This window comes from Capsella rubella, unplaced genomic scaffold, assembly GCF_000375325.1.
Source record: "Capsella rubella cultivar Monte Gargano unplaced genomic scaffold, Caprub1_0 scaffold_8, whole genome shotgun sequence".
Taxonomy (NCBI): domain Eukaryota; kingdom Viridiplantae; phylum Streptophyta; class Magnoliopsida; order Brassicales; family Brassicaceae; genus Capsella; species Capsella rubella.
The window spans coordinates 12,330,308-12,357,239 of NW_006238916.1; the positions used below are offsets into that span (position 1 = coordinate 12,330,308).

The following is a 26,932-nucleotide window of genomic DNA, read 5'->3' on the forward strand; positions in this document are numbered from 1 at the left end:
TTAGTTTATTTAGTAGTACTAGTTAGTCGTATTATATATATATATATATATATATATATATATATATCCTCTTTACTTGATTCAATGCACCTCCTGGTGGATTATTTGAGAGAAATATAACTTGGGGGTAATGCTATATGGTTCAAGAATCTAGTGGAAACGAGTGCCACTTGTTTTTGAAAACTTTTGGTTAGTTTACAAGTGTATTCTTGGTGATTTATTACTTTCTCTTTTGATTGACTTTTGATTGTCAAATGTAGTTTCTTGGATAACTCATAAAGAAGACTCTAATTCATAGTTTAAGGGATGCTTCATTATATTATTCCTTTGATCGAGAGTAGCCATGTTCGTCTTTCTTATTAGTCATCGATAAATCACACCCGTCCACTCCTAGATTTGAACATGAATTGTAATATGGCGCTGCCACTAGTACAACCCACGAGGCTATAACTCCATTTCATCAATTTTTTCTCCATCTTTAACTGTAATTTTTGTGTCCCTCCTTGCAAGGTGCATGTGTACATTACTGAGTAGCTCTTTCTTCCTCTTCTAGAGTTGTTTTTTTTCTGTGAAATGCATCTTACTTTTTGGATTGGGTCTCATTGGCCAAAGAGACTGAGTCTCTACATCCATTATTTCGTTCAGTACATGTTACCTTGTTGTTTTCCCTCTATAATGTGATCTACAATGAACCGAACTGAGACCTTATAGAAATGGGGCCGCGGATGTAGCCTCAATATCTAAGTATAAATGTTCTTGGCATTGTCTTCATAGTAACTCTACTAATGCTTGATCATGTAAGAATAAATGTTAAATAGGCAAGTGCCAACAAATTGTAGATAGAAGTAATGGAACTTCGTTTGTTTTTGGTTCAAGATTCACAATAGTTAAAACTTTATTTTTTCGCTAAGTTTCTTTAGTAGCTCCTCTTATATACCTTAACTCAGTGGCACTATACAAATGTGTTGTCACTTGAGATTGTGATTGTCATGTGTTTTACTCATTACATAGTGTTAACAACATGAAGTTCAAGTATATCAAACTCACTATATTAGTTTAAATCTTGCTATAGATTATGAACAACACAAAGTTGGATTGAATTTGTGTTAAGAATGTAGGTATTCCTCAAAAATCACATTTGCTAGGAGTAGACCAAACTATAATGCTCTTTATAAGACCTAGAGGCGCCATCATGCATAATTTAGCTTTTGTGGCGTGTCTTTCTGGGCTTCAATGGGCTCGTTCCTATCAATTTGTAACCTTCCCTGAAACACTAGACCCGTTTTCTTGCTTATTGTTTAAGTAATATTTCGTTTTTTTTATGTTTTGTTTTCAACAGTCTAGTTTGGTACTATGTGGGTGTTGGAGGGTAGTTCTAGCTTTTCATATACAAATTGTCAGTTTCCATCACCTTTTAGAGATTTTCCACTTACACAAACATTAATGTTCAAAGATTTCATATTTAGGGTGAATATCTCAATTAGCCATTTAGTTATGCTAACCTCGACTACTGTTAGTTTGAAAATATAATAAGAATTAGATCATTGATTTAGCTTTGATAATGATAAGAAAGTAGTGAGTAAATAAATACTCATAGGAATTGGTTTCTCCTCTTGTACATATATCCAAAACTTTTAAAGTCAAAAAATATTGAGAGGCTGCAAAGTTGATTAGAGTTGTTATTGCAAAGTTAGAAAGTAGAGCATTTGAGTTTTAGATTTACGTTTTAAGTAGTAAATTTACCATGTATATGCATTGACATTAAAATGAAAGAGAAAATTGTGTACTGGAAAATTAAACTGAAGTCTATATCATATAATGTGAACATATAGTTAGAAAGAAACAAAAGATATATATGTATATATATATATATATATATGTCATAACAAACCTTGTGTTTTTATTTTAGCCAGACACACCATTTTATTATATAGAAGCTTGAGTAAGGTTACTAAAACTGTGATTAGCTCAGTACAATAACACATATTGATGCTAAAACTAAAATTGACATTATATATAGTTTCTATGTATATATATAGAAAATTTATTTCTCTATAGAAGTCTCAAGGATATTTGTTTTGTAGTTTTGAAATAGTTTATATCTAATTTCCTTTTTGTTTCTTTCTTGATCTCTCTCCAGCCTGGCCAAGACCCTTAGTCGTTATGAAATACAAAATGCTGATGACCATACAACATTGGTAAGTTTTTCTCAAAACCTTGCATATGATCTGGTCCTCACAGGCATAGGTACAGTAACTGAGATGGTTGTTATGTGGATACTTTATGTAGTACCTTATCATTGTAGAGAAAGATTAGCGTATAGAGGTACTTGCACTAGACATTTTACAAGGTTGTTCTCTAGGCTTAGAATCTTATCTTGTCATCCATATATACACTCACTGGTCACTGCTCTCAAATCAGTCCAAAGCACCATGCATGCACTCATTCTCTCAAATCTGTCGAAACATATATAATTGAGATGAGAATTTGAAGCTTAGCTCGTGTCGTTGATTGAGATGGTTTTTAAGTGGATACTTTGTGTAGTGTCTTAACATTGTGGGGGAGAGATCGCCACAGAGGTCCTTCGTTCTTCACTGCCGGTGATGCATCAAAAACTTGTCGTATACCAAATTCATTTCTCGAGTGTTAGCAGAAGCATTGTGTCTCTTGGAAACACAAGAATTTTACAATGTTTCTTTCATGGCAGGATCTTGCAGAAAAAACTCAGGATCATATTTCAAACAAGGAGTTACTAGAAATAATTCAATGGTTAGCACTAAGACCCCTTTTCTCCATCATCTTCCTCTAGTAAAAAAAAGTTTCCCTTTTCTTTTATTTTGTTAATCTATGAATATATATGCAGCAAGCTTGAAGAAGTGAAAAGTGATAATGTAAGTGTAGAATCTCTAATTTCCATAGAAGAGCAGCTCAAGAAAGCTCTGTCTGTAACCAGAGCTAGGAAGGTATATTATGCTGCTACTATAAGTGATTGCTTTTGTCTACTTCGTTTTCCCAAAACAGTATTTGGATCATGTTTACCAATTGACACAATCCTCGATGTCTTGTTGCAGACAGAGCTAATAATGGAACATGTGAAGACCCTTCAGGATAAGGTAAGTGCTGTAGGTTTTAATCGCTGTCCGCCCCATTGTAGGCTATGCTGATTCTTGAATCCTTTTAACCTCGAGAGTATGCAGAACACTAAACCAAGTTTAGCTCTCTAGATATATGAATTTGTTATTGATTTATTTGTGTGGTTTCATTAAAGTAAAACTCTAATGAAAAGTTAGTAAAAAAGATGTCGTGAAAATTTTGATCAAATTCTCCCTCGGTGAACTCACCAAACTGCGATGAGGATGTTTTTTAGAATTCGTTAGGTACTAATGACCTAATGATCTTGTCCTGACAGGAGAAGTTGCTGGAAGAAGAAAACCAGGTTCTCGCTAGACAGGTAACAAAGACACAACCTCTTTATGTTTCTAGAAGCTAATTAAGTAATCACTTTACACACAATATAAGGATCATTGGATAGAGAGATAAAACATGCACTTGCATGTACTACATACGTATGAAAGTTTGACTTTGATTGATATTTTTATATCTAAAAGAAAACATGCTTCTCGAAATCTAAATCTCTTGTGTTAACAGTTAACAAATGCTTTAGAAAGAACATGTCGAGAAAAGCTTCTTACAGGTTTTAAGTACTAAAACCCATAACTAGATTTTTAAAGTGGCAACAACAAAAGAAAAGCAGGCATGCTCTTAAAGTTTATACTGTATTTCTTAATATACATACTACATATATGAATATACATAGATTTTGTAGTGGAGATATTAAGCATCTGTTAAAAAGAAATGTATGGAAACTTCTTACAGATGAGGGAGATGAAGAAAGTTCTTGGAACAGAGGATGAACGAGCAATGTCGCCGGAAAATAGCTTCGGGAGCAAACAACCGGAGACTCTCCGGCTTCTCAAGTAACCATCATCATCGGCTGATTTTACACCATCCTTGCTGATTCAGAGATAAAGAAGTAACAAAGTTCATATATATATTATTTGTAAATCATAAGGAAGCTCTCTATACATATTTATTGGAAAATATACCCTTTCTCCCCTTGCTACGGAGAAGTTAATAGAAGAAGAAAAAAAAAAACATGGAATAAAGATATCTCTCGACTGTTTCGGAGACATGATCACAGACTGTTTCGAATGTTTTTTTTTTTTTTTTTTTTTTTTTTTATATGTGTGTTCTTATCCGAAATAAGGAATTTGATAAGAGTTGATTAAAGTTTTGCTTTCTTCAGCCTGAAGAACCTTTAGCCCAAAGCTATTCATTTTGTTATTTATTAATCGCTAGTGGTTAGTTGTTTACTTTACCTTCGTGGCAAAGTTACAGCATATTCTTAGTCATGAATTTAGTTAGCTGTTAAAATTTGAATTTTTCTTTTTCAGGGAGAACGTATTTGATGATATCATAAAATAAAAACAAAGAAAGAGAAAAAAAAAAACTCATAAGAAGTAGGCATGTCAATCGGGTTAGCCCGGCCCGGCCCGGTCCGAAATCCATAAAGCCCTCATATATGTGAGCCCGGCCCGGTCCAGCCCGAAAAATTTTCGAGCCTATATTTCAAAGTCTGGCCCAGCCCTAACAGGGCTACAGGGCTTTTCGGGCTTTTTGGGACTTTATTTACCGATAAAAAAAATAATTTCTAAGTTCATAATAGTTTTTTAAAAACTATATTTAAAGGTCTACTATAAAAATAATGCATCAAATTTTAAATAACTTATCAATATTCAATAAAACTAACTTAATTTAAGAGAAAAAAATAAAAGCCAAATAAATTATTTACACTTTAATCCAATAAAACATTGAACTAAAATACTTTAAAGTATAAGATAGAGTCAAAATTTAATAGATATTTTGATGATTTCAAAATCATGATACTTATATATATATTTAGTTTTAGCTTTGTATAAATATTTTAAAAGTAATAAGTAAGATTAGTAAGTAAATATGAAAACTGTATCATTAATCAAATCTATTAATCAAACTAAAATATTCAAAAAATTCAAAATATATTTGTATAAAGGCTTTTCGGGCCGGCCCGAGCCCGACCGGGCTAAGCCCAAAAAACCCTTTAGCCCGAATGGGCTTAGCCCAAAAGGTCCGGTTTTTTCCGGACATATATATTTAACCCCGAGCCCGATGTTTTTCAGGGCCGGGCCAAACTAGTCCGTGGGCTTTAGCCCTAATTGACATGCCTAATAAGAAGTCGAGGTGTCAGAGAAAGAGAACTGAAGTAGGAAAGCCTGTAAAGAATTGTCTTAGCTGTCATGGTTAAGCCCACATTCGGCCCATTTGTTAGTTATATCGGCTCATCGTAACACAATTATTTTTTCACAGGGTCAAATGGTAAAATAATAAGAAATAAATCCAGAATATACTTTATTGGTCTACCCTAATAGTAGATTAGAACAAACCTGATTACCGTTGACCTTAGTAAGAGATTATTGACTATGTAACATTTACATAGTCAAAGTAAAGAACGATATGGTTCCAATATAGTGAAGAGAAGGTTAACAGCTATCAGTAGAGGTTGATATAATAGTCAGTAAAGTAAATCAACACACGAATTACATACCACACAGACACAAACACACAACAAGATGGAAAAAGAAGTGTATGTTGGTGATGATGAATAGTGATGAATCATCACTGATGATGATGACATTGACGATGATGCCATCGCCGGCAATGAGTGAATCATCTTGTGAAGTAAAGTGCCTTCATTCGTGCCACGTCGGAGTAGATCAAATGCCACCACAAGCCACCTCGGTATGTATAATAATGTTTATGTCTAATGTATTTGCTTTACTAGCTTGGTAATGTAATGTGTGGCCTTCTAGTGGCAATGTTTTCGCAGGAAGGCGGCTAAAGGGATGTTTCAGTAAACCAATGCTTAAAAAAAGAAAGATATAAGTTGTCCAAACAACGATATTTTTATGTTTTAGCAGCTTCTTCATTTTTTTTTTGTCTGTTTCTCATTTTATATGATTTGAGTAATAGAGATTCAAAATCATATTATCGTCAACAACTCAACATAAGTACTTCATATTATATATTTTCACCCGTTCTCTTGGTCTTGGTACAATAGATCTCGGTTATCGCGCGTGGCTGATGAGTCTAGATTTATATAATGGTATGAGACCTTCCTAGCTAGCTAACGCTGTGGTATGTGAGTATCTCCTCTCATCAAATTTTAGGTTATAAAAGATGGTGAAAACTATAACATATCTAAATTAATTCTACCTTTATCCAAAAAACATAGACATCTAAATTCAAGCAAAATTTATCCGTATTTTATGCAGCCCTCTAACTCATATTGGGAATCTGTCGATTTTAAAATCTGACCCCATGTATTACTTTTTTATCTGATTAAAATCTTTCTAGAGGAGAAAGCTTTTGTTACTTAGTAATTAAAAACATTTACAAATTTTAAACAAAATCAGATATTCAAAATTAATGATTGCATACAAGGTAATTACATTAGTGATCAGTTCTTCATAATAATTGTAAACTAAACATATTGTAATTAAATATTAATCAATGCAAAATCTGGCTTATATAATTGAGTATATGGTTAACCTTTAGTATCAAAATGTATGTAGCTAACTTTTGGGGTAGTTTATCCCTCTTGCTTGATCTAATGGTTTTCTTAAAGAAGTATAAAATTTAACGATCCAACAAAACAACACAAGATTTCATATTTTGTTAACTGTAACTTTCTAACACGAATTATATAATAATCTGAGTATGTTCTGTTATTAAGATCTCCGAAGGAGCTGGCGCCAAAATCTGATCTTCTCAAACCCTCTTAGAAAATTCGTTTTTTTAACTCTTCTTTTTTTTTTTTGTATTATAATGAATTCGTTTAATGACTTTTCATACATAAATATATATATAAATGAATCATTAACATCCCCTTACAATAAAAGAAAATTTGCTCGTGTCAATACATACTTAAATCAAATAGTCGTGGAAAAATCAAACCCTAGGAAAGCAAAAATGAAAATAAAAATAAAGAAAATGTCCTTCTCTGCACGATTTTCCAAAATCTCTATATTAACACAGAGATTAATGCATTTGTAATCTTTTAGTTAATTGTTTTGTTTAGAAGATTTTGATGAATGAGTTCCAATAAAGATAGCGACTCAGAGAACAGCCTCCGAAGCGAGAAGAAGAAGAAGGTTCTCTCTCTCCCCTCTCAATCCTTTGTTCAATTATTGTTATTATTCTTTTTAAAACAAATATTTTGATTCTCTCTTAGAAAATGTCACGACGTGAAACCCATTAAAATTCTCAAATTAATTAAATTTTACAACTTTTTCTTGTTATAGTCGATTCTTCCTAAGATCTTCGGATCAAAACGATGTGGTAAAGAAGGAGAAGAAGAAGATGCATCTAATAATAATATGAACTACAGAGAAGTTAACGATGACCAACACGACAACAATAATGGTAATAAATCTCTCCTTCAACCCGATTTTACGTATATCACAAGAAAACCAAAATCATATATTTTTTTGGATCATGCCTCCTTTGATAGATTTGGAGCGACCAATGGCTTCACGTAGGAAATCGGTTCTTGACAACACTTCTCCAATGATTTGGAAAACTGTTTCTGGTAATTTTGATTCTTTTCCTTTTTTTTTCAATGTGTGGTTAGGAATAATTTGATTTTTTTTGGGTAACCTACCAGGAAAATCTTGACATTTTTCACATGATTACGAAAGCGATGTTAAAATCGTACTACATTGTCAAAGATTTTTTTTTATTTTTTTGGATATGGACTCGTCTCTTCGTTAGGTCTTATAATCAAATTTAGGGTTTTCTTGATCCTATGTTTGATTGCTAAGCAATGTAAAGTGTTGATTTGTATTTCCTGGTAAATTTTGTTAGAGAGAAAGTCAAGTCCTGGAATTGAAGGCTTGAATCTGTCGAGTTTCGATAGGCCTATGGCTCCTACAACAGAGATTCGTGAACTCAGGTTTCATATTCAATCTCTGTCTCTCTCTGTTATTTTTTAAAAAAATTTTGGGTTTCAGATTCAAACTCTCTGTTTTTGGAATATCTCTCAGGGTGTTTCTAGCTACGTGGAACGTAGGAGGTAGAACACCAAACAATGATCTTAACCTAGAAGACTTCTTACTCGTTGAAGGCACAGCAGATTTATATATCTGTGGGTATGATATTGATTTGAGTGAAAATAATTAGGTTCATGGTTCTTGATAAAGTTTCAATCATTATTACGTTTCTTGTATTGATTTTTCATTTTGTTGGTTGTATTATATCAGGTTTCAAGAGATTGTTCCTCTAAGTGCAGGAAACGTTTTAGTGGTTGAAGATAACGAGCCTGCAGCTAAATGGTTAGCTTTAATAAGCCAAGCTTTGAACAAACCTAGACAAGACTCTGTTTATTCTAATGCAGCATTCTCTGCTTCAAGAACAACTGCTTGTAGTACTAGTTGTGGTGTTAGTGAAGAATCAAGAACACCAAGTAGTCTAAGTTTCTTCCAAAGACCCAATCTTAAAGTCTTGAGCAGAAACTTTCGAGTTGATTCCAGTCTTTTGAAGACTTGTAATTGTCCGGTTATCGATACCTCGGTTGCTTGGGAAGCTAGGAGATCGAAAAAGTTTAGTGATCCTATGACAGATAATATTAACAATGTGGAGGCTGAGAACTTTAGGGTTCATGAGAATTTCTTGTTTGATGATGTTCCTCCGACTAGGAAGATGCCAGGGCAAATGAGTTATCGATTGATTGCGAGTAAACAAATGGTTGGTTTGTTTTTGTCTGTTTGGGCTAGAAAAGAGTTGATTCCACATATATCTCATCTTAGACTTGATTCTGTTGGAAGAGGAATCATGGGTCGCTTAGGGAACAAGGTAAAACAACTTTTTACCTAATATATATCAAAGATTCTGACATAAGCAAGAGAATCTGAATGTTTGTGTTTTATTTTCTCAGGGATGTATTGCTATAAGCATGTCATTGCACCAAACGAGCTTTTGCTTTGTGTGTAGCCATTTGGCCTCTGGTGAGAAAGAAGGTGATGAGCTGAGAAGAAACGCAGATGTAGCTGAGATTCTGAAACATACTCAATTCCCTAAACTTACTAAGAGCCCTAATTGTCGTGCACCCGAGAGAATCGTTGATCATGAGTATGTTTCCTTGAAGTCATTATCATTTTCTTTCTGTACAAGCTACTAAAACCCTGCTAAGAGAGTATGTTTTGGAAATTGTAGCCGAGTACTTTGGCTTGGAGATTTGAACTACAGAGTTGCTTTAACCTATGAAGAGACAAGAGTATTACTAGAAGACAATGATTGGGACACTCTTCTTGAGAGAGACCAGGTTTTGTTCTATAAAAATGTTCTTGTAGTCTTTTGAATTCTTAATTATTTTCCCGCTTTACTAACACTTCTCTGATCTTGAAATGATCCAGCTAAACATGGAAAGAGGAGCAGGAAGAGTCTTCTCAGGATTTCAAGAAGGTCAAATATTTTTTGCACCAACCTATAAGTACTCTCAGAACTCAGATGCTTACGCCGGTGAAATGACCAAGTCTAAGAAAAAACGCCGTACTCCTGCTTGGTACTATCCAAAGTTCTAAACTTCTAATCCTAAACACAAACCATGTCTTTTTGTGGTTCTTTTGATTTGTTAAGATATCTGTTTTTGTGCGTGGTTTGAATTTGGAACGTTTGCAGGTGTGATCGGATTCTGTGGAAAGGTGAAGGTATAGAACAGCTTTCATATATTCGTGGCGAATCGCGGTTTTCGGATCATAGACCGGTTTGCGCGATCTTTGCAGTAGAAGTTGATGTGAAGAGTCTGAACAAAGGTAGATTCAGGAAAGGTTATTCGTGTGCGGCTTCAAGATTGGTTGAAGATTGCATTCCACAAAGGCATAGTTTTTATGACTAAGATTGTTACAATTCTTTTTGAAAAAGATGACAAGAAAAAAAAAAGATTTATTTCTTTGATTGTATAGTTTTGGATGATCAACAAACAACAACAAAATTTTCTCTGTTTCTTCTCTTAATTCTCTTTTTAATACATTATAACTAGAGAATATATATATTCCAAAGTTGAGATGATTTCAATCTTGAGACATATAAATATCTTTGTCTTCACAACCCATGTCCCATAACGAGAAAACTTCCTCGTTCATGGTCTGTTTCGAATCAGAATGATCTGGTAATTGGTTCAAATCTACTGTGTTTGTGTGATCTTCAAATCCTTGATCAGAACAATTTAAGTCATGTAACCTCTCGAACCAGAGATAGTCTAGCCAGTTTCCATCTTGATAATGATATTCTCTTGTGTCCTCTGCTCTCGAACTCGCGCTGTAATCATCGTCACTCGTAGTCATCGACCTAACAAACCCGTCAGAGCCACCGCTACTATGGTTCATTGGTTCTTGATTTCCGTAGAGACACTCGATCTCGTGACCTGTCCTCAAGTTTTTGTCCACGAATCCTAAACTCACATCACTCGAAGGACAACTCACGTTTTGGCAAGTGTATACCTTAGATAACATTGCCTCTTGTTCCACAAACTCACCTTTTCTCTTGTTACCGAACGGTTCTTGATCGACAAGAAAACAAGCATTTGGCGACCACTCTTGATCAGCCCTTTTTTCTTTCCTCCGTTCTTGATCTTGCACTGCAAGAAAACAGTCGTCCTGGGAAGATTCTTGATCAACCCTTTTGTCTTTCCTCATTGATCCCGCCAGTTCTTGATCTTGCGCTACAAGAAAACAGGTATTTAGTGAGGATTCTTGATCAAAAGAAGTGAATCTTGCCGGTTCTTGATCTGGATCCTCGTCCTCGCCATCTGAGATCTTGAGGCGATTGAGACGAGCTTCTTCTTGGTTCAACACACGAGACCAAGTATCAGTCTCTTTCGCCATCATCTTATCTTGCAAACACTTGGACTGTCTGGCGAGCCGTCTCACTCTCTCCAAATTGGGCGACATGTGTTTAATCACAGCCGCTAAGACACTCACTTTCCAAGCTTTTCTAAGATCGTGCGGTTTCCGATACGGTGGGGGACCGTGCTCAAACGCCGCTGCTCCTTGCTCTCCCCACCATAACTCCGTCCCGTTCGGCCACCACGGTGGAGCCAAACCTTTTTCTAATGGAAACCGCCGTTGCGGGGGCACGCAATGTTGCATCAAAGCTGATAACAACGAGCCTAACGTCGTGTCTTGTAGCTCGTGAAGCATGTGGATATACGAATTCGGATCTAGAGACTCGTTTGACGAGATTAACTGCGCGGCCGCTAATGTCAAATAATCAGAAACAGCGTTTGGAGCGGTTTGATCGAATTGAACGTTTTCTTTCCACCAACGTCTTAAACTGTCCGATGAACCAGTTACCGGTTTACCTTTCTCCGGTACGATTCCGTAAACGAAACCTTGAGCTTTACAAACTTCCATAATCTTCATCATGTACTTCAACACCGAATCTTGAGAACGAGCCATTTTCTTGCGGCGTGAAGCTTCTGCTCGGCGCACGATAGCAGAGGAGGAGGAGGAGGATGCTGACGTGGAAGATGACGGCGAAGAGATGACGGAGTTATGATTATCTCTTTTTTGCTGTTTGAGCTTACACATGAGGTTTCGATCTTTCCACATGCGTTTCTTGAGATCGTCGTAGCTGATATCTTCACCAAAACGGTCAAATTCGTCCTCGCCTTCTTCGACGAAATCATCGTCATCTTCGTCTTGAATTGGACTAAGTGGTTCTAAATCTTGGACCTCCACCATTTTTTTTTGTAGTGTATAGTTTTTCAGTACTATAATTATCTATATATTTATATATGATTTGTAAAAACAAATGATCCCTTGCGATTGCTCGAATTCATCTTATATACATGATTGAAATTTTGACTTTATTGGCGGTTAAGTTACATGGATGGTTCATGATCTTGTGTTTTGATATTTTGAATTAATTAAAAGAAGGGAAGAGGTGTGCATGTTGGGAGAGGGACGTGTCGAGATCTGCTCGTCCTGTGTCTGAACTAAAATTGCATGTCCTAAGAAAGCAAAATGAAATAAAGTAATGTTTTGGTTTCGGCTCAAAATAAAATATAATGTGTTCATATGGCAAGAGTTACCTTGGGGAATTAACAATTGGGTTGTAACCTAAAATTCCGCTAGTGATAAAACTTTTTTACATCATTAGGAATGTCATCCGACACAATTTGACATTTATTTAAAAGAGCAAAATGATGTCAGGTTGAAAATTTTCTGATCTTAAAAGGATGGTTTTGATTGATGACACTTCTGGAGCTTTGGATGTATGTGAGGGATTTGAGGGATCATATGACCTCTGCAATTTACACACCTCCATCCACGTTTTACCCACGCCTTTTTATATCAAAGTCGGTGTAAATCATCGATATCTTTGGTTGATATGAACTATGTGCTTATGTAAATCATCAAATCATCGATTTCATAAAGTAGTACGCTAGGTTTCTGTCTATGTGCTTATCACAAATATTATCCCAAATTCATAAAAAAAATGCTTTTCTGACAATATTATTACTTTTGTTTTTTGTGGTTGTGTTCTACAGTGGAAACAACAAAAACAATTGCAAAGACACATACAAAGAGCTGCGGATCTTTTCTACCCCGTGTAAATTGTTTGCCTTCTTTGCTTGGAATCAAAAGATCATTGTCTCACTTTTTTAGAATCCAACTACTTGAGTGTACTGTGAATAAGCATCGGACTGCATCGCAATTGGTGCTCGAGTAACATGATCAGGTAGCTCGAACGCATCCACTAATTCCTTTGCAACGTTCCTTACTTGGAAACACAAATACTCTGTCAGTTTATGAATTGCCTGCAAACAAGAACAAGATTTTTGTTTAGAACCATTTTAATCGAGAAACAAGTCACTTGTGGATTAATATCATACAACAAAACAAACCTTAGCTTTGTTAGGCGCCACATAATCCACGTTACGGTACGTTCCTATATCTTTCCAAATTCGGTCCAATGCGTAAAGATCACATGCTAGTTTCAGAGCAGCTCTTGCACTCGGTTCCGGACAGCTGAAGAAAGTAACAGATTTGTAATAAGAGATTTACAAACTTGATTTCTGAAGTTTGTAAGGAAAGGTTTTGGTGTGATCCTTACTTTTTAACAGCTTCGATGAACTTGGCGAGAATGACTGTTTCAATGTGAGATTCTGCAAGTGTCAAGAGATGATTCAAGCATCTGTTCCAAGCACCGAAACCACCGAGAGTCTTTGAGTGCTTCTGCAATCTCGCTGCCACATTTTGTAGCAATCGCGATGTTCGATACTGAGGAGACAAATGTAAAGTAAACAATTGTAATCAATGAAGACAAAGAGAATCATAGAGATTGATTATGTAGAACAAAACACTAACTCACCCGGAAAGCATCTAACTGGAATTTCGGATCTCTTAGATGATCTTCACCTTCCCAACGTGCTGTAACGGGATTTGGCTGAGACAAATAAGTGTTCATTGATTCTCTCAAGTAGCTCCATGTAACTGTCAACGTCCCGCCTTGGAACTTTTCTTTATAGCGCTTCAATAAATCAGCAGCCACCTGAAAGAAAAATAAACAAAACTATGAGCGTGATTGTTCTCAAGAGAAAGTGAAAGTTTCTAAAAAGAGTGAAGGACCTGTTGCAGAAGCACTGTGTTGTCTCCTTCAAATGTCTGGAAAATGTCATGATCATTTCTCAAGCTTCCAAATCGATTAACAGCTGCGTAACCATGCCCTCCACAAGCTTCTCTGCAAACAGAGAGCGACTTGGCGGTGTAAGACGTTACATAGGATTTGAGCCCAGCAGAGAGTGCATGGACATCAGCAACCAATTGCTCATCATGAGTCTTCTTCATCTCTGAATATTTCTCCACAAGGTATACAGTTGCAAAGTGGTATGCATAGGTGGAGGCTAACATCGGCATGAGCTTGTGTTGTTGAGACTGGTAATCGAGAATACTGACCTCAGGTTGCTTTGGAGGACCGAATTGTTGTCTTAGAAGCGAATAACGAATAGCAATCGTTGCAGAGATTTTAAGGACGCCAACAGATGCATATGCAAGGCCAACTCTACCACCAACAAGCTCACCGAGTGTTGCCCCAAATCTTTTATTGATTGTTGGCAAACTACTTGTATACTTCCCATCTCGGGAGACATCTCCAAAACGATTGAGAAGATTGTCGCGAGGTATTCTCACAGAACGGAATCTCAATGCACCGTTATCCACTCCATTAAGTCCCACCTTATGTCCACAGTCTTGGATCTCAACACCAGGGAGAGTCTGGTGTGTTTTCATATCCCTTATGGGAACAATGAAGGCGTGAACACCCATATCCGAGACTCCTTTGGAATCATGAGTTGGAAGGATAAGCCTGGCAAAAACAGTGGCAAACTTCCCATGAACTGCAGCATTTCCAATCCACCATTTAATAGCTCCATCATGAGGTGTATCAATTACAAACTCGTCTTTAAGTGGATCAAATGTGGCCGTGGTCTGAAGACCTTGAACATTTGACCCTTGAGGAAACAAAGAAAGATAAGTACTTAGTACAGAGCATGAACTGAGACAGAGTATTAGATGCTGAGAGAGTATTAGTCATCACTCACCATGGTGGAGTTCAGTCATGGCAAAGCAACCGGTATAGTCGAGATTGTCAATGCCATCAAAATACTTGTCTCTATGCTTCTTGGTTCCTAAATTGATCACAGAGCCTCCCCAAAGACTGCATATATACGTGTAAACAATTGAATGCACACTATGAATACTACATAGCTGAATCTATCAAAATTTCTGTAAAATCAGCTAAATTCTCACCAATACTAACATAATCACTTATTCCTTACTCAAAAGTCAAAACACAAGACAAGACCAAACTATTCCAATCAACACCACAAAACCAAAAGGTCAAATCTTGAAATCTCTAAAATCTAATGTGGGAAAAGGTAGAAACCTTTAAAGATTTTCAATTTGAACTACTAACCTGTATTGAACTCCCATCTTGATCCCAAGAGACATATCAACACTTCCAACAGCTTCCATAATCGCGAAATACTTCTCCGGATCATCAGCGACATACTTAAACGGCCTTATCCCAGCTTCTCTAACAAGCCCTAGCAGCTGATTCATACACAGTTCCCGATGATCGTCCTTGGAGATCTCGATCGGCGTCTGCAAATCGGGTCGGGAATTGAAAAACTCGTAAACTTTCTCCTGTATATCCATGTGTTTCCCTTTCATGTACAGCGACAACGCTTGGCCGTTGACCTCCAACTTCTTCGCCCTCGATGAACACGTCTCCGCCTGCACCAACGGTAGCGACGGCGGCGCAGTCATGGCGGGAGAAATATGTGAAGACAATCTTTGGATCCGCCTCATCGCAGCTAGCTCGGAAGATTCCTCCTCCGTCATCGGATTCATCCCTCGCCGCGATTCCATGAATACAAAAGTTTCAACGAATTCTGATGAAAGTTTTCTCCTTTCTCTTTGGAGTATGAACTAAAATTGTCAAAATTAGAAAATCGTCTGAATTGTTTTATGAAAAGGTGGATGCTTTTACGGCAAGGAAGATGACGTGGACACGTAGTAATCAAATGACGTGTAGATATGTAAGTGGATAAAATCTTGGCTCGTTTTGGTGTGCTTTTCGAGGTGATCCTTTCCTGTTCTGTCTGATAAGATTTTGACCTGACGTGGCAAAAGAAGGTTTTTGGATAGATAATGGGCTTCGTTATGATAGGCCCAATGGGTTTAGATGGATGATCAGTTGTGGCCCGTTAAAGAGTGCGGAAGCGGGACCGCGTGACTCTCCGCTAAATCCGACGCCAAATGGTAAATTCGAAACGCAAAATCTAGATCGGGGAAATCTAAAGGATTTGTTCCCGCCTCAACCTCCTCAAAAATAAACCCTAATTCTCTCTACTCACACGCCTGTGTGAGTTTCTTCTTCTTCCGATTTAAACCAAGATTTCCCAGTCAACGACGGATGTTATCAGTCTATTGGTTAGTACCCCCAAACACAATTGATTTGTTCTTTGTTGATTTTAGGGTTCTTCATTTCTGAAATGTACGAATCGTTTCGTTTTCTTGCGTCCTCTCAGTTTACGAATTCGAATTTAACAGGGTTTTGTTCGATTTCGTAGTTTTGGTGTTAATTCTACACTTTAGGGTTTTGTTGATTTTTTTTTTTTGTATCTTCGTTTAAAATGTTAGATTTTTGGAGTGTTGTGCTGTGCTGCATTTCTAGTTTGAAAATGGAAAGTTTTTCTCATTTTTGCTGTGGGTTTATTTTATAAAGATGACTGGAGAAAGCTGCAGCTTAGTAGTGCCCAAGGAAACACGTCTTGCATTGTGTGATATGACTAATCTTCCTAGCAAGAGAGGGCTTTCGTCGCTTCTTGGTGAGTTGCTTCTGAAATCTGGAGATGATTCTGGTAAGACCCTTGTTGCCCGCGAAGGCTCCGGGGTTAAGTTTTCCAAGAGGTTGTGTTTAGTTGTAGACGACTTGGTCAAGGAGAGTACTAGGACTAGTGATACAGTTGAAGGTTCTTCTTCTGATGATAATAAGATTAGTTTTGCTGGGGATTCTGAAAACTTCGATGTAAAAGAATCCCAGGGTGAGACCAATGCGGTTGATATGGCTGTTGAACCTTCGAAAGGTGTTAATGATAGTGATGCTGTTAAGGACATGTCTGAGAAGGACTCGGACATGACTGTTTGTGCCAGTCAAACTGATGCTGTTACTGGTGAAGACTTAGCCATGACTGTGTTTAGTAGCAGCAGCAATAACCAAGAGGCGGGTTTGTTGTTTTCTAATTCTCAGACTATCAAATCGTTTAGTATGAACAGATGTTCGAATGTTGACGGTATGGGGATTGTTTGTCATAATATGGAAGCTGACGACGAGCTTAAATCTTGCTCTTGTTCTTTTTGCCTCAAAGGTTTGCCTGATTCTTTAGTGTGTTGTTTTTTTGTTAGTACTGACTCTTTTGTTACCAATAAGATGATCTAACTTAGTTTTCTGGATGTAATGAATGTCTTCAGCTGCATACATCTGGTCAGATCTTCACTACCAGGATATCAAAGGTCGATTATCAGGTAAGTGTTCAAATTACACTGCAAAACTCAGCTTCGGATAATATTGGTTAGTTATATGTATGGTCATATGAAATCTGTGTTGGATGCAGTGTTGAAGAAGAGCCAGAAAGAAGCTAGTAATTTGATCCGTAGGAATGGTAAAGGAAAGCCAACAAATAATTATGGATCCGAAAACTCCAATAACTCTGCAGATACAGAAACTGTCATGGGTCAATGGACATCTCTGTTTCTTAACATGGAAGGTATCTTGGCTCGTGAAAGCAAACACCTTGTAAGTTCCTCAGAGCTCTATTGGATTCGCAGAACTAAAATTCCAAAAGTGTCTAATTGAGTAAAACTTGGTTCTGAGTTTTGATGTCCATTGTAATTGATAATCTGCAGCAGAATAGCTTTGTAGCCATGAAAGATTTGAGAGAGGATTGCAAGATTGATCTGGAGAGAGCGTCGAAAGCACCTCAACACAACAACATTTAGGTAGTGATTGTTCTTTACTGGTTTGGATGCTGTAAGACTCTCTGTAACCTTCTTCCTTATATTTAAAGCAACTCATGTATGTATTTATAACTTCTATTGTCATCATCTGTTGTTGCATCAATGTTTAGTGTTATACTTGATTCTTCTAGCAAATTGTATCTGTCCTTTGAGAATAGGTGCCATATTGATCTCTGTGTTTGCATGTATGTATCTATTTGAATTTATCATCCTTTTTGTTACTACTAGTGTCCCTTACAAACACTAATTAGGGTTTAAAAAATCAAAAGTTTCATTTAAGTATTGTTGGAATTCTAAGTAAAGTAAGAGGTAGCAATTACAATAGGTACTGATTAAATCAATAGAGAGGTCCACGGAATCATGATAACTATTGATTAGCTACCTAATCATGTCTATTAGATTAGCAATGGAGTAATTAAGAATAGGGGATATTGATTTGTTTCTGCTTTGACATGCAAAAGTCAACTATTTTATATTATTTTGAAAAAGGTTGGCTTCTATAGTCAACGGATTAGCGGTTTCACCTCTACTTCTTTTTATTTTGTTATTTCTGTTTAGAATTCTCTTATGCATGTTTATCAACTTTAAATTTAGGTCGATTTTACGATTTAAGAAAAAAATCTCACACCATTAAATTTGGTGTGTATACGTACTTTGGTTTTTCAAATTTGTGAAAAGAGTCTTGTAATTTAAAACGTTTGCAATAATAGTCAACATATGATATTTAGCGCTGGAAATACACAAAAAAGTCTTTTACTAAATATAAAATTAAGGGGTTTATTTACTATCAATCTTTAGTTGAGGGGTTTTAATACTAAATTTTCATAAAAAAACTAAAATCTTTTACTCTTTTTTTTTTTGGTTAAAAAATCTTTAACTCTGTTCCGAAGGGATCTCAAACAAATTGATTAATGTTTGTATTCACATATATAGTCGTGTCTCTGTTTAGTTCCAAAAGCTTCAAGCTTTGTGATTAGCCTTACAGACTCGTGTTTGTAAAATGCTACTAATACTAAATAGAAATTGGTATATAAATATCTTCAAAATCCATTAGAGAAAAACAAAAAAAAAAAAAGCAGAGAAGATTCACGAGAAGCAACCTATAAGTCTCATGCTTTTCCTGAAGAAAAAAAAAGCTCATAAAAAAAACTCAAAATCTAAAGTTATACTTTATATTATAGACATTGACCACTTTTTTCTTAAATGTGTATTATAGTTTGACATTGAGCCATATTTCCTTAGTTAATATTGAGAGCCTCATTTCTTTTATACTATGTTATCTTATAATTAAAATTTTCAATGTATTTTAAAATATGAAATGTCTAAAATTCTGAACAAATGAATCATCATTGTCGGTTTCTAAATACTAACAAAAAAAAAAAGGGAGGAAACTGAAATAAATTGTTGTGCTAAAATGAGAGTGAAGAAGGTGCCTTGCGTAGTTTACAAGTCTTAGTCCACGTAGGACACAACGTGTGAACACGTCTATGTTGGTACTTTTTGATCACATACTCATTGCTGATTGGCTTCAATTCTTTTTCGTTTCTTTTCATGATTTATCCCCTACTTTACACATATAAATCACTCCCTTCGGATAATTACTTAATTTGGATTAAAAATATAATCTAAAAAATACTAGATATTCAATAATCCGGTAAGATTATTACAGTCATATTCCCAAAATTTCATTTATGTCCACTTGTGTAAAAAGATTACATATACTTTTGCACTCGATAATGTTTTATGCTATAGTTGTAACATGGATTTTTCTTTTAGTTCTACTAGTAGGTTGCTGCTGATTTGAATTGAATATGCAATAGACTTAACACTTACATTGTAAAATTTCATAACTTTGCCCTGAGTAATTGAGACACCAAATAAAAGATAAACGAATTAAGTAGACATTAACGATTGTCAACGCGTTTTAATTTCATACTAATATAATTATTTAAATGCATTTGATTTTACACATGACGTCATCGACATCATTGGCTTCACCACAGAAAAACCCCATGGCAGAAACGGCCACACATATATAAGCCAAAGTTTATGGCGAAACTATCAAACCCAAGAAGATCGTGAATACTTCAAATACAAAACAAAAAAACACATAAAATCTTCGTTTTCTCTTTTTTAGTGAGTGTGTGTTTGTGTAAGTGTAAGTGTGCTTTTCTCTTTTTTCTTAACAGAGCTCTTCGTCTTCCTTCTCTTTTCTCCAGAAGCACCACTACTCTTTGTTTCTCACATTTCTTGTTTTTTCGTTTATTGTATACAAATGGCAATAGCTTTAAACATGAATGGTTACATGGACGAGTTCACGAAAGCTCTTGAACCATTCATGAAGGTAAGTTCACCTTCTTCTCCCTCCTCTTCATCAACCCCAAAAACCTTCACTCCTCCTTTTGACTTCATCCCCAATAATAACCAAGCCTTGCTGGTATCTAACCAACCCGGTCCGATTGGGCTAAACCAGCTCACTTCAGCTCAAATCCTCCAAATTCAGACCGAGTTACATCTCCGACACAACCACCAATCTCGTCGTCGAAGTGGTCATCTTCTCACCGCTAAACCAACCCCAATGAAGAAAACCGACGTCGTAACCAAACCGGTTAAGCTATACAGAGGCGTGAGGCAAAGGCAATGGGGCAAATGGGTTGCTGAGATTCGTCTACCTAAAAACCGAACCCGGTTATGGCTCGGTACGTTCGAAACTGCTGAACAAGCTGCATTAGCTTACGATCAAGCTGCTCATAAGATCAGAGGAGACAACGCTCGTCTCAACTTCCCCATCGTTGCTCTTCGAGGAGACTACAAACAGACGTTGTCTCCGTCTATCAGCGCAAAGATCGAAACAGTCTGCAAGAGCTCTGATCTTACTCTGCCTCAGCTTCAGAAACAGGCCAAAACAGAGGACGTGTTCTCTGGTTTCCATTACACGGGTTATAAACCGGAGCAAGAACCGGATTTTGTATCCGGGTGCTCGGGAACTTCTCCTGAGTCGGATGTAACGTTGTTGGATTTCTCAAGCGAGTATATGAAAGAGGGTGAGAGTTTCTTGATGGGTTTGAACAAGTATCCTTCTTTGGAGATTGATTGGGACGCTCTAGAGAAACTCTTCTGAATCCATTTGATCTACTAGTCTTGTTTTAATGGGCCGTTTATTGGGCTATGTTTATTTTAAGAGCCCAATATCTGTAAATTAAAATCAGATCCAATAATTTTTGGACTTCTTTTTTTTTTAAATGGACTTACATTATTTGGAAAACATTCAACACTTTCATAGTTATTATTAGGGAATTTAATGAAAAAAACCCTCAACATTGGTTGGATCCATTTTTAAACCCTCAACTATTTTTTTAATAAATCAAACCCTGAACTAAAAAACATTAACAAATTTAACCCTCCGTCTATAAAAGCATACATTTATACCGTTAACAATTTCGTATACTCTAGCTGAACAGTAAAACGAAAACCACTAGGCATATTTTTAAACATATTACGATCACAACACAATTTTTCGATTATAGTATTCTGCAATTCCTGATGGAAAATATAAAATTTCTCATATTTTATGCAAAATGCTTATTCTGAAACATATTTACAACAACAAACAAAAAAATTTGACTTACCATAATATTTTACAAAATTCAAACCATATGTAATAAACATATGTTCTCTCAATACCTCACACCATAATGGAGACTCGATGAGTTAATGTCATCCATCATTAAATTTAATTATGCGTCTCACCCTCGATTAACTCTGTGTCAATCGCCTATTAAACCTACTTTATTTTCTTTTTCACTAACCGTTCAACATTTGGAATTTTGAGGTTTTAGGATTTCATGATTTGAGAGTTTTTTTTGTGATTTATTATTCGACGTGTGAACGTTTATGGAAAACGAAGGTTCTTAAGAGAAGGTTTGTTGTTAATTTTTGTATTTAAAAACTAATGCTTAGTCTTTTTTTGTTTCAGTTAAACAAACGTTGATTGCGTAGAAGAGATTATTACGGGTGTTTAGGTTTTTATAGGTGGAGGGTTAAATTTGTTAATGTTTTTAGTTCAGGGTTTTATTTACTAAAAAAATAGTTGAGGGTTTAAAAATTGATTTCACCAATGTTGAGGGTTTTTTTCATTAAATTCCCTTATTATTATTTTTTTTTCTTTCTTATTGTTAAGAAAAAGCATGAACCAGAGAAGTCCAGACTAATGACTTATATTAAAAAATATATATATAATTCCAAATTCCCAGTGGAATTGTCAATTATTTAGTGAACTAATTAACCATCTTGGTTAGTTGAGAATGTCAGAGAAATGGTAAAAACATGGATACGTGTCCATGGAATGTGGCTCCCCATCGTTAAGGCATTCTCCTTCACATGCATCACCATGTGCACATTTATTCATATACTACTACTACTAACATAAGTTCATTCATGATCCCTTATTATATATAAAAAAAAGGTGAACATTAGATATGAATGGTTGATTTCGAAGCGTGGACCGACATTTCCAACGTCGACACGTGTTAAGGATCTACGAGAAGTCCAACATGCATATATGCATGGTGAGATATGGACATGAAGTGGAACACGTACTTAACATGTAGGTTCTCATGCGGTGCAAGTTAACGGACGAACGTTTTTGTCCTTTAGTTATTTCTCTTTTGTAAAGCGAAATTGTACTTTTAATTCAGAAGAAAACAAAAACAAAAACAAAAACAAGAATTGGAAGTTGGAGAATTTGTCATGTCTCGGTCATTGTTCGCACAAGTACTCTGTATCTTTTCATGTCGTGATAAATAAAGTTACGGACCTACCAAGGATATGTGTCCAAGTCTCACTAGTCGACAATCTACATCTTAATTATTAAATCTCGCGTTCTTGAATTATTTGTAGTTATATGTTTTTTTCTTTTCTAACTATGAAGACAAGTACAAGATATAAAAGAACTGAATATATATTCCATAAAAGAACTGAATATATAATCATATTATATATTCCATAAAATGATACATATTTTGCATTGTAATTTTACAAAAGGTATCACCAATATTATATATACCCCCTTCCCATACAATAAGCCTAACTTGAAAAGTGAAAAAAATTGCCTTCAAACAATAAAGATAGAAGGCTATATATATATATCCCCAAGTCCCCGTATTAATTGTTCATATAACCTCTTTTTCTAAAAGAAAAGAGTTATGATGAACAAAATCAACCTATATATGAGGATCTTGTACCATCTTTAGTCCATCATAGGTTAGGGATATATGGACATATTATCTATACATATATTATATATATGCACTTATGGTTATGATTATCATTATTATTTCATTAAAGAGACTACTAAATGTACTTCAATGCCTCTTCGATGTTTATTGCTGCATTTGTTTCCATTCCACCAGCCGTTTCAAGAAATCCATCACCTGTAAATATACGTTACCAGAAGGTCATTATAACTGCGTAACTCGTATAAACATACGGTTTCATACATGTATAATGGTATAAGTACTTGCCTGGGGTGGGTCTTGCAAAGAATACGACGCACTCGTGTCTTTGGGGAACTTGGAGACAAGAATTCCAAAGCCTTGTCCTCTCTCTCGTAGCACCTACATTTAGATTTAAACGCAATTAACTAGTGTGTGAAATTTAATTGGTTATAAATATGAGATTTGGAGTATTATTTTGTTGATAGCAATATTAATTTTTGATATTTTTTTTTGCACATATTTAAAAGCTCTTTTATATTCACAATAATTTCGAATACTTACAACAACAAAAAATGAAATAAAATATTTTACAATTTTCATTTGAACTGAATTGTATACCTTAAATGCATCTTCATCGGTTTTATCATCGCCAATGTAAATCGGGAATACTTCATTACTGTTCTCAAATCCTGCGACATCCAAGATACTAGATTTAGAATCTAATTATTTTTAATTTTATTTATAAAAGGCACATTTATGAGGCATATTAATTTGTTGATGAAAGAGTCAAACAATTAAGAGAGAGAGTCTCACCGAGTGACTCCAACAAAAACTCAAGAGCCTTGCCTTTGTCCCATTTAACCATAGGTCGGATTTCAAAAACCTGTTTAAAAGTACAAAAAATCACTTCGTTTATGGCTCGGTACTTATGCAAGACAAAGATACGTTAATCCAACATTCACCAACAAGAAGATACGTCACGTCATACCTTTCGACCTTGAGACAGTTTCAACGTCGGGTACTTCTTTACCACCGACCGAACGTTTAAAGCTAGTTCGCTCCATTTCTAATAATTTTCAAAAAAACACAAAAAGGCAATTAATTATACATCAATCGGGAAATTTTGTTATTTTTACACTGTATCATGTTGTGTATTTTCCTTACCTTCTCGTCGACACAACGGAAGTGAACAGAAAGACAGAACTTGTTGTTCTCCACTTTGGCTCCCGCTGTTGATTTGGTTTTCTCCACTAACTGCTTATACACCTGAAGAAAAAAAAAATTTAAATAAAAACTTTCGTTAAAAATTAAATTCTAGAAATTAAATACAGAAAAGATAAACCAAAAAAAGTAGTAATAATACAAATTTAATTTACCTCATCGATCATGGGAAGAAAGTCGCCGGCTGGTTGGTATAAAATAGATGGTTTATCCTAAAATCCAAAAGTTAATTTTGATCAAAATACGCACACACAAACACACCAAAAAAGGAAAATCAGAATTAAAATTTTGTATTCATCTCTGTGTTTAGGGAATCTATCTACCTTATTGTATCTTGAGAAACCTTTAGTTGGGCCTTTAATATCCATTCCATGGCTTCCAGCATAATACAGTTCTGCTAGCTTCACAAAGCTATAAACCTATTAAACAAAACAAAAAAACACATATCAAATTGTGATTAGTTCATTAACAGATTTTGTTAAGAAAATGTGAAATAAAACTATTTAACAAAAATGTACCTTGTCAATGCATCTACCAGTCACTATGGAAGTTGGAAAAGACTTAGCCATTTTTTTCACCGTTCTTCTCATCTGTGAAACACACCGGAATTTTAATATAAACGACAGTAGAGATTTTGAAAGAAAAAAAAAGATCTTGATTAATTTATAAGAACCTTGCTAGACATGAAAGCTCTGTCAGGATCATCGACGATCGGAGAAAGAGTACCGTCATAATCAAGAAACATGACGATTTGCTTTCCACTGGCAGCTTCGATGATACGTTCGAACATGTCGAGTGCTGATGGATGTCGTTTCTAGTGGGAATCAAAAGACAAAGAAAATTTAGCAATCTATGCGAGAAACAGACTTCTTTGTTTTAATTTAGCTGGAAAGAAAGTGTTGTAATGGATGGAGCTTACGATCCAAGAATTGAGTTCTTCCTGAGCGGAGAGAGATGGAAGTGACTTGAGATGGGTAGGAGAAGAAGCTCTCATGGAGTCAACCCAAGAGGTAAGTCTTTGGCTTTGAGCTCCATTGATCTCGAGGTTTTTGAGGAGTTTTTTATTGGAAATTGAGATGTAACCAGGAGCAGTCGGTGGTTTTTGAGCGGAAGGAGTAAAGACCGACGAGTTAGAGACTGTAGAGACAGTTATGATCCCGGTCTTTGCATCTGCTACGACGACGTTTTGGCTCACCATTTTTTACTATTATGAAACAGAGAAGTAGGAAAGAAAACAGGGGATTTCCAGAAAACAGAGAAGGTGAAGTGAGATTTAGAGATCTTCTCGACAAGAAAATCGAGAATTTTGAAACTTCCCCCAGTAAGAAAATCAGAGATTGAAGATGTAGAGAAAACGAGAGTTGTTGAGAGAACAAAGGAAAGAAGAAGAAGTGAAGTTGCTCTGTGTTTTTTTTTAGGAATCTGGTTTAGTGTTTCTTGAAGTGTTCGAAGAGACGAGAGAGAGATAGTGTGGGAAAGATGCGATGACCCAAAGGTGGCTTTTATAGAAGCACCAAGCCATCACAGAGTTAGAGAGAGAGAGAGAGAGAGAGAGAGAGAGAGAGAGAGAGAGAGAGAGAGAGAGAGAGAGAGAGTCACTTGTTACTTGTAACAAGTGGGAGCCATGGGACCGAGGATTCTTATGTGGGGCACCTACAAGAGCCGGCCCAGCTTTTGAGCCTTGAGGCCTGAGGAGGAGGAGGTGGTGTGACTCTTCTCTTCGTATTGATGGTTCCTTTATGTTGCCGCGTGTCCCCAATGCAAAGGAAGCAGAAGCACCCCTACCTTCCTTCACCCTCTCTCTAATGTCTTATTCGTCTAGGTCGTATTCGTATATATGTTTTTTTATATGATCGAATCATATAATATAACTAAGTAATTGAGTTCTTTTTATATATATTTTCACTAACCAATTAATGTCCACATCTACTTAGATATCAACCGTTTCTTTTGTTTAATCAGAATTTTTGTAACACCCATAATATACAAACCCAAAAACTTTCACGATCGGAACAAATACTCTATATTATTCCGAAAACAATTAAAAATAATGCATCGTTTAAAATTAATAATATAGTTTTTTATTTACTTTTGCCATGCTAAAGTATATATAGGTGTATCCGAATATTAAATTATCCAACATATTGAGTTGCCTTGGCAATTACAAAGACATCACCGATTTCATAAACAATCTAAAATGACTGTATGAGCCCGACCCTTTGTGAATTGTGATGCATACAGCAACACGTACGATACTTAACAATGACATTACATTTTATTAAGATAAATCATCATATTGTAATAAAACCAATATTGCTCTCGAACTTTCTTATATACCTAACTTTTGTTCATGAATTGACAGATCTATAGTTTATGGAGAAAATTTTCAGAAAGATACAAACATTTTAAATTATGAAAAATTATATACACAATGGATGGATCAACACAGCCTTATAATTTATCCTAGTTATTTAATATTTCAAGCAAACAAAATAAAAATTCTGAGGTATATAGGATAAATCGTTCAACAGTTACTAAACCTAATTTATAATAAGAAATACAAATCATCAAATATACAGTACGTTGTTTCTTTAAAGGCTGGAATTAAGAAGGCTCATACCATACGTAAATAAGATTGACCCTTGAAGAAAGTTTCAGTCGATCCCGGCTTCAACATTGGTCTTAGAAGAATTTGAATTTGATTTGTAAGTGGTAACGCTTCTGGTTTCTTTGCACGTGGATATTGGTTTTTGGACCGTTTTCTTTTCATTGGATTTATCTCCCGATCGACCCCATTTGGGTTTTCGTACTTATCAA

General features: G+C 35.6%; 6 protein-coding genes and 1 pseudogene across 6 annotated transcripts; 4 read left to right on the plus strand and 3 right to left on the minus strand.

Annotated features, from left to right (window-relative positions):
- Nucleotides 1-2,099: 2,099 nt before the first annotated feature.
- LOC17875483 lies at nucleotides 2,100-4,235 on the plus strand (annotated as a pseudogene).
- Nucleotides 4,236-7,207: 2,972 nt separating this feature from the next.
- LOC17875128 (type I inositol polyphosphate 5-phosphatase 5) lies at nucleotides 7,208-10,096 on the plus strand. Its single transcript, XM_006280360.2, has 10 exons — nucleotides 7,208-7,250; nucleotides 7,401-7,521; nucleotides 7,610-7,687; nucleotides 7,963-8,050; nucleotides 8,142-8,246; nucleotides 8,358-8,949; nucleotides 9,032-9,225; nucleotides 9,310-9,418; nucleotides 9,510-9,658; nucleotides 9,775-10,096. The coding sequence occupies exons 2-10, from the start codon at nucleotides 7,476-7,478 to the stop codon at nucleotides 9,989-9,991; spliced, it is 1,578 nt and encodes a 525-aa protein (XP_006280422.2). The 5' UTR covers nucleotides 7,208-7,250; nucleotides 7,401-7,475; the 3' UTR covers nucleotides 9,992-10,096.
- A 70-nt stretch (nucleotides 10,097-10,166) lies between these two features.
- LOC17874720 (ETHYLENE INSENSITIVE 3-like 5 protein) lies at nucleotides 10,167-11,837 on the minus strand. Its single transcript, XM_006281913.1, has one exon. It carries the CDS (start codon nucleotides 11,835-11,837, stop codon nucleotides 10,167-10,169), a length of 1,671 nt encoding a protein of 556 aa, XP_006281975.1.
- A 686-nt stretch (nucleotides 11,838-12,523) lies between these two features.
- On the minus strand, nucleotides 12,524-15,602 carry LOC17874753 (acyl-coenzyme A oxidase 2, peroxisomal). The gene is made up of 7 exons (XM_006279523.2): nucleotides 15,073-15,602; nucleotides 14,699-14,814; nucleotides 13,728-14,608; nucleotides 13,471-13,650; nucleotides 13,213-13,379; nucleotides 13,004-13,127; nucleotides 12,524-12,916 (listed from the first exon to the last, which is right to left on the minus strand). Exons 1-7 carry the CDS (start codon nucleotides 15,525-15,527, stop codon nucleotides 12,761-12,763), a joined length of 2,079 nt encoding a protein of 692 aa, XP_006279585.1. The 5' UTR covers nucleotides 15,528-15,602; the 3' UTR covers nucleotides 12,524-12,760.
- Nucleotides 15,603-15,941: 339 nt separating this feature from the next.
- Nucleotides 15,942-17,866, plus strand: LOC17876950. The gene is made up of 5 exons (XM_006280753.2): nucleotides 15,942-16,091; nucleotides 16,387-17,029; nucleotides 17,133-17,186; nucleotides 17,276-17,457; nucleotides 17,568-17,866. The coding sequence occupies exons 2-5, from the start codon at nucleotides 16,387-16,389 to the stop codon at nucleotides 17,658-17,660; spliced, it is 972 nt and encodes a 323-aa protein (XP_006280815.1). The 5' UTR covers nucleotides 15,942-16,091; the 3' UTR covers nucleotides 17,661-17,866.
- A 1,993-nt stretch (nucleotides 17,867-19,859) lies between these two features.
- Nucleotides 19,860-20,921, plus strand: LOC17876684 (ethylene-responsive transcription factor ERF057). Its single transcript, XM_006280866.2, has one exon. It carries the CDS (start codon nucleotides 19,954-19,956, stop codon nucleotides 20,797-20,799), a length of 846 nt encoding a protein of 281 aa, XP_006280928.1. The 5' UTR covers nucleotides 19,860-19,953; the 3' UTR covers nucleotides 20,800-20,921.
- A 1,701-nt stretch (nucleotides 20,922-22,622) lies between these two features.
- LOC17875626 (probable trehalose-phosphate phosphatase J) lies at nucleotides 22,623-25,645 on the minus strand. The gene is made up of 11 exons (XM_006280598.2): nucleotides 25,035-25,645; nucleotides 24,789-24,929; nucleotides 24,634-24,705; nucleotides 24,439-24,534; nucleotides 24,271-24,327; nucleotides 24,059-24,160; nucleotides 23,883-23,960; nucleotides 23,708-23,777; nucleotides 23,513-23,583; nucleotides 23,201-23,293; nucleotides 22,623-23,110 (listed from the first exon to the last, which is right to left on the minus strand). Exons 1-11 carry the CDS (start codon nucleotides 25,311-25,313, stop codon nucleotides 23,060-23,062), a joined length of 1,110 nt encoding a protein of 369 aa, XP_006280660.1. The 5' UTR covers nucleotides 25,314-25,645; the 3' UTR covers nucleotides 22,623-23,059.
- Nucleotides 25,646-26,932: the final 1,287 nt, after the last annotated feature.